Raw genomic sequence first — 12636 nt, forward strand, 5'->3', positions numbered from 1 at the left:
GCACAAACACACACACACAACACATACACATCCACTTGTCACCTTTCGCTAGTCACTCTAAATGCAAATTGGGGGTGATCATTGGAGACAGGCCCTGCTGCTGGAGAGATGAGGTTGTCATTTAAGGGGACTGCCGGCGACGCTCTGAAATTACCAATTACACACCTCGTCCATGCCAGTGTTGGCCTGAGAGCACAAGAGAGGCACAGGCAGAGGAATAAGGAGGCTGAGAATGGCAGAGATGGATGAAACGATGAAACAACAAACTAAACATCCTTTACAAGCATGTTTCTGAGGTTGCAGTGGTGTAAAATTTTCACAGTATGATAATCACCTTCATGGTAACGTGGTATTTATGTTATCAGTTACAAAATTACAGCATCAGATCTACTAAATGGACTCTTAAGTGTCCCCAGGGTGCGGGGTAGAGTTATGTAAAACTGGCTTTCTTTCTTTATGCACTCTGGGCATGGATTGAAAAATACACATTACCTTAGGACACACGTGTGAAACTCATGGCCAGCAAAATCCAGCCTTATTTTACACAGCCTGCAAGAGCTCCCAGAATGCATCCTGGTCTTGTTGTGAGCCACTAGATGTCAGTATACCCCACACAGAGGCTCAACATCATATAGTTGTGTCCATGAGTGGGTTGTAGGTAACTTAAATAGTAGAGGCTGAGGAAAAATGTTGAGATGCAGAGAGACAAGACAATTTAATGAGAGATGGGAAAGTAAATGCATGTTTGTGCTTAACAGAGATGAGTCAGTGTGTGTTCTTTTCTAATTTTTTGTTTTCTAAAGGTTTCCTCTGTAATAAAAGAAAAGATAACAGAACATGAGGTGAGTTTACCAGAATGAGGAAAAAATACACATAAAAAAAGCATAAAATTTTTTTTTATCACATGTAGTTTCCTGCAATGTCATTCATTCATTCAGCTTCTTGTATGCCCTTGAATAGTCTAGATATTACTTTGATATTATTTTTCAGAATCTGCTCCATAGGCACTTCTAAATACTTTCAGCGAATTGTTTTTTACTGCCTTGTCTTCTTTGTATTGAGACAGTGGCAGCACCAGATTTATGGTCGCACTTTGACACCAAACCCGGAGCCAAGTATGTTAATCCTAGCCACTGAGAAAAGCAACAAAAGGTCAGAGAATTAAAACACAGCCTGCATTCTCAGCAGATTATGTTCACAAAAGTTACAGAAAAAAGATGCAGCAGTCAAAGTCAGCTTAACTGTGGCCAAATCACCAAAGTGTAGGCAATGTACTGTGTGCTGGAGATATGTTCTACACATGAATGTCTTTTTGCTATAATTTTTGCTGGACTTATACTTTCAAGACTTATTAATTGCCAAAACTGTAATGACAGAACACAGAGGCAATTATATAGTAGTGAATAGACACATTTATATAATGTTTCTCATTTACAACAGGCCCTTTGAGGGCAACCAAAATGCTGACAAGGTCCAGGAGTTTGTCATCCCTGGTTTGGAAAATCCCATCTATGAACATATGAACATTGTCTTATTGGTTTATTTGTTGTTTTGATGTATGTGATATATACATATATACATATATATATATATAGTAAAGATTTACTTTCTTGGTTACATTTAAAGGTCTTTAACACATGCCCATGAACACAACTTGTTGCTGTTTACTTAACTCTTGATTTGAAGCGAGACGTGTCATGGTTACTGCTGGTATGGCCTGTACAAACACTGTGTGCACAATTATTAGGCAAGTTGTATTTTTGAGGATAAATTTTATTATTGAACAACTAAAGTGATCTCAGTCAATCCAAAATGTTAATAAACATCAATCCTGAATATTTAAAGAAGTAAAAGTGAGGTTTTTTTTTTTTTTTTTTTTAGGAGAATATTTATGTGTGCACAATTACTGGGCAACTATTTGGGTGTGGAATTATTATGAAAAATGAAAATTTTTGCATCTCACTTGTTTATTTTCATCTGTTAAAGTGAGAATAATAAACAACTCAAAATTTACAAATAAACATTTCCAACATTTAAAAAATAAATAAATAAAAATGAAAAAAACAAATAAATAAATAATAATAAAAAAATCAGTGACCAGTATAGCCACCCTTGTTCTCAGTAAGAGTCATAAGCCTTCCATTCATACATAAAAATCATGGACTTCTTGAAAGTTGCAGATCTTTTCCTGCACCCCTCCTTGAAGAAAGTGTCAAAACTGGCTGTAGGCTTGGGAGTTGATTTTGAGTCCATCTTCAACCTCCAGCCGAAGTTTTCTCAACACGTTTCTTGCAACCCTGTTGACCATTTGCAATAAGATGTTTGATGGTTCTATGATCACGCCCCAATATCTTAGCAATTTCAGGAGTGCAAGAGTGAAAGACTTTTTTTTAGTCAGTTAAAGCTCTTTTTTGGCTCATTTTGCCTGAAGAAAAGAAACTGGCTAGCAATTCTGCACACCTTGATATAGAGTGTTGATCTCCTTAGGCCACACCCTCCCTCGTTACACAAATACAGGTCACCTGATATGCTTAAATTCAATAAGCATTCAAGTTTATACACCTTGGAGTTGGAAAATATGAAATAAAATAAAATTCAATGGTCTAATCCTCTTTTCCTCCCTTATGAGGACTTGTATATAGCTGTATATTGTACTGTGTTTACTGTACTTAATTTATTTTACCTCTATTTTACCTGTAATTTATTTTACCTCTATATTTTTTTTGTAACTGTTTTTGCACACTTTTTCTGTTGCCACGACAAGTGAATTTCCCCACTGCGGGATCAATAAAGTTCATCTTATCTTATCCTAAAAATTATGATATGGTCACTTGCATTTGTGTTGCATGTGAAGTTGTTTTGTTATGTTTCTTGATGTGACACTGCCAATGTATGTATCTCAATGGGACCTTCCTGTTTAAGTAAAGAACAACACTAACACTAATATAGCATTTTCTTAATGAGCATAAATATTGCAGAATTCAGTGATGTAGTTATCTACATGTACATGATATAAAAGTTAATTTTCATACCATACACTGCTGCAGCCCCACTTGTTAGAAAAATAAAGACAGTAATACTGTCTGTCAAATTGTACCTGGAGTGTTGCTCATAAGCTCATAATGAGCATATCGTGACTGCAGATAATTAGAATTAGAGCAGGATATAATATGATTCTCAAGCCGAATCCTCAAAAGGCCAACTGAAAAACCCTAATGAGCCATACAGCTAATGTGTTTGTTAAGCATCATACTACGCAATTGTTTCCGATCACTCGCCATTTCACCTCTAGTATGAAGCTGCAGGCGGACACAAAAAAAAGCCGCTGAAAACAGATTTAAAACAAAGGCATTTATTGCGAAAAATGCACTTGACATGAAAAAACAATCGAATCAGCCACGGGTCATCAGTACAAGACAATGTATAATGATCACATGGTAGAGAGCGCTGGGCATGGCCAGTGCGGAGCATGACTTCAATGGCACAAAAGGCCTATAAATATTCTGCACAATATAGAATTATATATATATTCTTTCTTTTTTTTTCCGTTTCTCTCGCTGTATCGCTGTACTCAACCCAAGTCAACAGTCCTGATGAGGCGTTCACGCCACACCAGACTTTTTCATAAAGTTCCTTTTTTTTATGTAAAGAGCTACATACAGAGGTACCCTCCCCTCACACACACACACACACTCAAACACACAAGTATCCATAGGAACGAATATGGCCGACATCTAATTAAAGATGGCAGGGTGAGTGGTCAGGCTTCGTGGAAGGACAAAAAAAAGCAAGTGGAGAGTAATTTGATATCAATCCCTCCATCCATGATCTATCACTGCATGTAACTTACAGGATCACTGGGGGGTGGGGGTGGGGGGGGCCTATCCCAGCTGACACTGGGCGAGGGAGGGGTACACCCTGGACAGGTTTCCAGTTCAGCACAGGGATTTCATATCAAGTCCACTGAAAACTTGCATGTGCAATGGTGTGCTTTATGTTGCGTTAACTGCTGTTAATGGCTTGTTCATATTTTTCAAACCGTCACCATGAGCTCTCAGGTGGCATTTACAACCAGGAAGCTGAGACAAAAAGACAAGCTTACATCACGAAAAACAAACAAACAAACAAAAAAACACCATGGAAACATTTGTTCAAGATACTTGATGTAAAGTGACCACCGTGCTGTGGTTTCATTCCTGATGTTTCAACTGTTGTAAACTCTTCCCCTCCTCAGAGCATCAACCTCACGCAAAAAAAAAAAAGGAAACCGCGGAGATCTGCTGATCTCCGACACAGACGAGGACTTGTGCTTAAGTTTGACTCGTTAGAAATCAGAGTCCTCTATTTCAACGGGTGTACAAACAGACAGAGGAAACCTCACTCAGGCTCTTTTTTGTTTGTTTGGGGTTTTTTTTGTGCACAGCTGTTCTGGGATCTGCTGCTTTTTGTCACTGAGTCAAACAATCATATCAATAAGAAAGTAAAGAAGAGACAAAAGATGGGTTGTTGTGCCTGACATAAATATTTTAGTGTGTGTGTGTGTGTGTGTGTGTGTGTGTGTGTTGACATTTGTAGGCACTAAGGTTTGACTGACAGTGAAGGCCAATGAAGTTTCCAATAACGAACATCGTCTGCCAAAACTGACATTTAGTTTTGACCCTTTTCATGGCAAATAAGATGGCACGTTTATCTGGCTGAGCTGAAACGTTAAATTTAAATGTGCACAATTATCACAGTCTAGTACACTTGTGTGAAGCAGGATCGAATAAATACACAAAATTGATCACTTAAAAATTAAATATTTACAGAATCAATCCGACTGCTTCATATTCAAAATTCTCTCTGAAAAATAATACACGTCAGTCTTGCCTTAGTCTTTTTTGTGTGAGTGTTTATGTGATTTACAGTCACCAACTGAGCTGTGATCTGTTGGAGATGGAAAAAAAAAATCTTAATCTAGTGTTTTTGGTTTCATCTGTTGCTCCAGATGGACAGGATTACCCATACTGCACTGCAAGCAGTCAGAAGACGATGACAGAGCCTGCTGCTCTACGTAACGACTGGGTATGTGTGTGTTTCCCTAACATGTTCTTCACAGTTTACGGGTTTGAGTTAATTCCCCCAACATCTAATAACAGGAAAAAAAAAAAAAACATGTCACAAGTCCAAATTTCTTGTGCTTTTGTCCCCTCAGTGACCTCCTCTTCAAGTTTAAGGTTGGACACAAAAACATTAAAAAGAACAAATGCCGACTTCACTTACTTCACTTGTACTTAGAAATATTTTGCTGAAAAGAAAAGCAAGCAACTTTATCTGACCAGTAATCTGGGGAAAAGGCATGAGAGAAAATCTGTGGCAGGGAACTGAGTCAGATTTTTTCTTTTTTATTGTCTTGTGCTTGTTTTCTGCACGTCTGCGGAGAGACTGTTACAAAGCCTCACATCTGAGTGTTTATTCTGCAGTCACATCATATGGGAATAAGAAATGACAAACAGTCCCCGAACTGTTTCGACACGGCAGCGTTTTGGTGACTCAGCGCAAAAAGCAAAAAAACAAAAATCAAAACAAACAAAACAACAAGCCACGTCTCTTTGCAGAAGTACAATTTTCTATTCAGAATTTTGTATTTTCACTGTCTTTCCCATATGAATGCAGTTCACAAAGGAGATTCAAGTATGTTCAAGCCAAACGGAATCTGCAGATTTCTTTTCTTGTTTTCTAATACTTCCCAGTCGTGATCAAGAATGAAAATGTGTGGACTTCAGTGGATTTTGTTTGCTTGTAATTTGAAAGACAATATTCATTTATTTGCCCGATCCCTTGCAGTTGATGTGGTGAGGAAGATTTAATCAAATCTTGATGAAGATTTGTTGACACTCTTGAGTTTGACAAGAAGCATCTGTTAGTTTAAAATCTGCAGAAAATCTGTGGAGGTGTCGTCCTTGAGATTGTGTGTGGGCCTGCTCATGACCCAATTAGACATTTATGTGCTCAGCCAATGAATGAGCTTCACCTGTGTGCACATGGCCAGCAGCTGTTTGTGCTTCATTCTGACCCAAGCAGGTGAGGAAAATCAGCGAATTAAGCAAATGAATCCCTTCAACTTTCACTGGCACACGGCCGGTATTGAAATCCCTCTGATCTCTGACACGCACAAGCGTGCATGCACGCACACACACACACGCACACACACATACAGAGTTAGCAAGTCAAGCTCTGAGATTTGCTGTGCTTCAATCTCCAGAAACAGGGAAAAAAGGTAGATGGTTGTGGCTGGATGTAAACTAGGCAAGCCTGGATTCACACTCAGGACGTAGAGATTCACGAAGCAGACTGACCACACAGTCACTGAAGCCGTACAAAAACACTCGTTAAAGGTCAACAATATCAGAGGAAAAGTCGTTGTCAAAGGTTGGCAGTTGTGTGACGGAAAAACTCGTGTCCCTGCTTTCTGACGTTTGGTGTTGTCCCCTTGATCGTGCGTTTTTTTTTCCATGAGCGTCGAATCTACACAAATTTGGTTTCAGAATATTGCTGCAAGACCCTCAATGGCATCTTAAGAAAAGGTTGAGGAAAAGGTATAACTGTTAGCAATCTTTGTCAAAAAATGTCTTCCAAGTGTTTCCAAGAGGAAATCACCGTGAACTCACCACGTTAGCAAGATTTTTGGTCGGTTTGTTTAGGGATTTTTGCATTTCAAAGATTTGTTATTTTGTCCTACAAAAGAGATTTGCATCTCAAGGGGGATGTGACAAATAGCCATGGAAATCCCTTTTATCAGGTAAATAATAACAGACTGTGTAAAATACTGTATATGTAGACATATTGGCAAGTTGTATCAAATATTAGCAAGTGCATTCTTTGTCTCTGAAACCCCCACACAGAAGATGAAAAAACAATTTTAACATTACAAATCTGTTCTTTAAAGAGTTTCTTCCTACATTCAGCAAGCCAGCTTATGCAGTTCAACCCAGCTGTGGCGGGTCTACAAAGGACAAATTTAAATTTAAGAAAATGGGTGTATAAATTTATTTTAGATATATAAATAGAAAAATTAATCGCCTAATTCACATTTTACTTTTTGCACCATTTGTTTTTAAATTAAAATTCCTGTGACTGGTCATCACAGCATGACTAGTTTGGGACAACACAAACATCTATTTCAACATATATATATAGAGAGAGAGAGAGAGAGAAAGAAAGAGAGAGAGAAAAAAACATAATAATGCTACATGCATCGTTATTAACATATATCGCGCTGAATAAGAAACACATGAGCTTGTTGTCACAAACTAGACATGGAAGTGTGCTTACAATGATCCTGGAGTGTAGGCTTACACACTTCCCTCATCACCTGGCAATGAATCTTCACTTTTCAAACAAAGAAAGCACCCGAATTCAAGTTCTGAGGTCTCAGTGGAAAGCAGAGCTAATGCTTTGTGTGCTAGCGTTTGCTGGTGGATGATGCCAAGGAGGAGAACGGGGAGGCAGAGTTCGCCTTTCTCTGCTGTTGGAGTCCATGTGGTCTCAGTAGTCAACATCAAGGAGTCCGGATGACCAATTTGGTGAAGACTCTCTTACCCCAAACGCTGTCCCCGGGGGACAAATGACGGGAAAAGCTGCCCTGCTTCCTGTGTGGCTGGTCAAAACCGAGGTTAGCTTTCCTGTATGTGTGTGTGTGTGTGTATGTGTGTTTGAATTCGCAGGACCGATGTTGGTTTCTGGAGATGGCTACTACTAATTATGTTTTTGTGCCATTAGTCAGTAGCTTTTATTTTGATTATTTTCATACCTAAAATTCCAGTGTTTCTTGACTATTTTGGGGAACTACAATTCTCTTTTTACAAGGGTGAGCAGTTCCTTAAAGCAAGTTTCTTTTTTGTTTGTCTTTAATTCAAAAGTGTAACCAATGTCGGTCCATCCCCTGTGTATGAATGTAGTGTGTGTTTTGTGACTCAGAAACAGGAACAGTGTGTTTTTTTGTCCACTTTTTCCAGTTCAGAAGCTCTCGACGAAGCTGCTGGGAAACAGGCCGGTCTGTCCTGTCCTCTGCAGGGTGCCCTTGTACCAGCCGTCCTCCCTCTTCTTATGGACAAACACCACGTCCCCTTCCCGCAGCTCGATCTCAGCCTCACTCTGTGGCGGGTAGGGCACCACCACACGATACCTGCCGCAGACAGAGAGCTCTTTATCAATCACCAGTACAAGTTCAGAGAGGGAATTCTCAGTTTGTTCATAACTAGAGAGTGCGAATTATGAGTAAAAGGAAATATTGATTCTCTGGGACTGTCTAGCATGTATCAATATGTTTAATAGATCTTAGGAATTCTAAATATTTTATGGTCACACGTTCCTTACTTCATTTAGCAATTTCCTGCATTTCTCAGAATGCCTTTTGACAAACCCCTCAGAAAGGAGACGTAGAGAAGGATTTGATCTTTCATGTTTGTACAGCTAACAGTGTAGGACGTAATGTGACCACGACATCTTTCAGTGCACAGATTCATCATGGCCCTGACTAAATTAATTTCTGCCGGTGTGATGGTGTAACGTTAGAGCACATTGGCATCCAGTAGCCCTTTATCTTCTATCCTAATCATGAGCGACTGCCCTCTCAACAAAATGCTCACTGTTTTCGTTCGATGAAAGGTAGCTTCAAGCTCATCTGTAGCTGTGTGACAGCTTCTATCTCAGTGAAGCTTTATCGGGTTTACATGTTATATTCACTGGATTTTTCCCATTTGAGAATGAACTTTCACTCCTGCAACAAATTAGAGTGTGACTGCTGCCCCTTGGCTCTGATGAATTGTGGTTTGCAAGAAAAGCTGCAAAGCAGAACACAACTATGCTAATGTTTGTTCAGATGTTATGATCAGATAAGATGTTAGGATAACCACTGGATCTGTGTGCTGGTGTACAACAGTCCCACAGGGTTTTCCTTCTCTCCCTCCCTCCCCCATGATGCATCCACAACAACAATGTGGATGGTGCTATAACTTTGATCAGGGTTATTAGCATTGGTATGAACAATATTATTATCGCTCATAAAACAGTCTCTCTCTCTCTGGTCTTGACCTTGTTTCCATTCATCATGTGGTTTTATTATCTGTGAGCTTAATAACTCTCTCAGGACTTCCCTTTTTTCTTCACACTGTATCCTAATGCAAATTTGAAGAGCTCAAGTGGCACAACAAGTTGCTGTCTTGTTCTTTCTAAAGGAACACGCTTCCGAACTTCAATAAAAAAACAAATGAAATCACCACTGTTATTGCTTGTGTTCATTAGGTCTGATAGCAGATGGACAGAAATGTGTGCGTTTTTTTTAAATCATTGTTTTGCTAAGCAAAACGTTCAAATTCCACAGTTTTTCAGAATATCCAGATGATATTTTCTGTTAGGATCACTCGGATCAGCTAAGCACTTGTCTGCATGGACTGTTGAATATCCAGTCCCTGTCCTCAAAAGCTATACTTATTAATGAGCCCATATCAGATAAAAATATTGATCTGTTTTGTCTAACTGAAACCTGGCTGTCTAAGGATGACTACGTCTCCTTCAGTGAGGCTACTCTACCTACCCATATTAACGCTAATGCCCTTCGATGCTCTGGTCAAGGAGGTGGGGTTGCAGCAATCTTTGACTCTCATTTATCCATCTTTACTAGACCAAACACAGGCTATAACTCATTTGAAAGCCTTGTTCTTAGTCTGTCTCATACCACCTGTAGGACAGGTCAGCCAGTCTTCTGTCCTCCAGGCCCATACTCTGAATTCTTATCTGAATTTCCGGAGTTCCTGTCAAGCCTGGTCCTTAAATCAGATAAAGTTATAATTATTGGTGACTTTAACATCCACGTAGATGTGGTTAATGATAGCTTGGCTAGTGCATTCAATTCCGTACTAGAAACAACTGGCTTCTGTCAATGTGTGCATGAACCCACTCACTGCTTCAACCTAGACCTTGTGTTAGCATATGAGATTGAAATTTAACACTTAACAGTCTCTCCTCGGAATTCAGTTTTGTCTGACCATCATTTAGTAACTTTTGATTTTATTTTAGCTGATCGCACAAAACTGAGCAGAAGCACTCTCATTAGATGTCTGTCTGATAATGCCATAGCCAAATTTAAGGAAGCAGTTCCGTGGATTCTTAGTAAAATATCCAGGCTCAGCGTGTCAGGGGACTCATCCACTACCCCTAGTTGCCATGACATTGATAACTTTGTTGATAGCATTGCAGGCTCATTGCACAGTATGCTCAACCTAACTGCACCTCTATCTAAAAAGAATATAACTAGAAGAAGCTCTGCTCCATGGTACACCCAGGAAACACGTGAGTTAAAGCAAAGATCACGACACATAGAGAAGAAATGGCGTTCAACAAAAAAGGATGAATTCTATCAGGCCTGACAAGATAGTCTAAAAACATACAGGGCAGCACTCCATACAGCCAGAGCCAGTTATTACTCATCACTCATAGAAGAAAATAAGAACAGCCCCAGGTTTCAATTCAGCACTGTAGCCAGGCTGACCCAGAGTCATAACTCTATTGAGCAATACCATTCCTCCGCATCTCAGTAGCAGTGATTTCATGAATTTCTTTAATGAAAAAAATGGAGTCTTGAGCTTGAGGACCAAGAGACTGTAACAACTACAAATAACATCCAAGACCTTCTAGCATCACCTACCACAAATTTGTCCGTTAATGCAGCCGCATTAGAGATACCCACTAAGTCAGATATGTATCCGGACTAATTTCTTTTTATCAACCGTCAACAATTGGCTTCTATCATTTCCTCTTCTAAATCCACGACCTGTCTCTTAGATCCTATTCCTACTGAGCTACTTAAGGAAGTGTTCCCTTTACTTGGCACCTCCTTACTAGACATTACTAATTTGTCCCTGACTATGTCCCACAGACTTTTAAAATTGCTATAATCAAACCCCCGCTAAAAAAGCCCACTCTTGATCCAGGGGTTTTAGCAAACTATAGGCCTATCTCCAACCTGGTCTTCACTTCAAAAATTTTGGAGAAAGTCGTCGCCAGTCAGCTGTGCAAGCATCTCCATAATAACAGCATATTTGAAGTCTTTCAGTCAGGTTTTAGGGAACATCACAGCACAGAGACCGCACTGGTGAAAGTCACCAACGACCTGTTAATGGCCTCTGACCAGGGCTGTGTTTCAGTACTTGTCCTACTGGACCTCAGTGCTGTATTTGATACTGTTGACCACCAGATTCTTTTACAGAGACTAGAAAATCAAATTGGTATAAATGGAAGTGCTTTAAGCTGGTTCAAGTCCTATCTATCAGACAGACATCACTTTGTACATGTAAATCACAATTCGTCCATGCACACTAGGGTTAGCCTTGGTGTTCCACAGGGTTTTGTGCTTGGCCTGATCCTATTCACAATCTATATGCTCCCACTAGGCAATGTGATCAGAAAGCACTCTATAAATTTTCACTGTTATGCTGCCGACATCCAATTGTATTTATCAATGAAGCCAGATGAAAGCAATCAGCTGGATGACCCACAACTTTCTTCTGTTGAACTCAGACAAAACTGAGGTTCTACTAGTTGGCCCAAAACACCTTAGACAATCTTTAGCTAATGATATAGCCTTTCATAACGGACTAGCTCCTGCCTCTAGCACCATTGTAAAGAACCTTGGTGTAAGCTTTGAGCAGGACTTGTCTTTCAACACTCACATAAAGCAAATCTCGAGGACTGCATGCTTCCACCTTCGTAACATTGCAAAAATCAGGCATGTCCTTTCCTTAGATGCTGCTGAGAAGCTCGCCCATGCTTTTGTTATCTCTAGGCTGGATTACTGTAACTCTCTTTTGTCAGGATGCCCTAAAAAGTCCCTCAGGACTCTGCAGCTCATTCAGAACTCCGCAGCTCATGTCCTGACTAAGACTAAGAGACGTGAGCACATTTCACCTGTGCTGGCCTCTCTACATTGGCTTAGAGTAAAATTTAGAGTAGAATTTAAGATCCTCCTCCTAACCTACAAAGTCGTGCATGGTCTGGCACCACCGTCATATATCACTGATCTCATTGAACCATATCAGCCCTCTAGGGTGTTGCGTTCCTTAGATTTAGACTTACTGGTAATACCACGAATCTCCAAATGTATATATGGAGCCAGGGCCTTCAGTTATCAAGCTCCTCTTCTGTGAAACCAATTATCAGCCTCAGTTCGGGCAGCAGACACCCTCTCTATGTTCAAGAGTAAACATAAAACCCAACCCCTAGTTATGGTGCCATAGGTTTAGACTGCTGGGGGAGATCCTTAGACACCAAGTTTTCAGAGCAGGGGGACTCACTCATCATGTCCCATCACCAGTACAGTACTAACTCGCCCTCTCCCCCGGAGCTCTTGTGCTCCATCTTTTCTCAGCACTTCCGGAGCATGTTGTTGGATCCAGAATCTCCTACCCCGCCCTCCTGAGGCCTGGTACCGCTGCTGGACCCTGAGCCCTCTATGGCCCTGCCTACTGCACTGATAGTGCTCCTGGATCAAGAACCTTTTCTATGGCCCTGCCCGGATCCTGCTGCTCCTGCTCTGCACTGTTCTCTCTATCCTCCCTGTCTGTCCTCTCTCCCTCTCCTTTTTCTATCCATCTCCCT

General features: G+C 40.3%; 1 protein-coding gene across 1 annotated transcript in view; it reads right to left on the bottom strand.

Moving 5' to 3' along the window:
- Positions 1 to 7005: 7005 nt before the first annotated feature.
- Positions 7006 to 12636, bottom strand: part of LOC124067542 (E3 ubiquitin-protein ligase SH3RF3-like) — an 83032-nt gene continuing 77401 nt past the window's right edge. Inside the window, exon 10 of the mRNA XM_046404976.1 lies at positions 7006 to 8167. Coding sequence (XP_046260932.1) covers positions 7999 to 8167 — 169 coding nt within the window. The 3' untranslated portion in view covers positions 7006 to 7998. The remainder of the gene's footprint in view (positions 8168 to 12636) is intronic.

This window comes from Scatophagus argus, chromosome 11, assembly GCF_020382885.2.
Source record: "Scatophagus argus isolate fScaArg1 chromosome 11, fScaArg1.pri, whole genome shotgun sequence".
In the NCBI taxonomy this organism is placed as follows: Eukaryota; Metazoa; Chordata; class Actinopteri; family Scatophagidae; genus Scatophagus; species Scatophagus argus.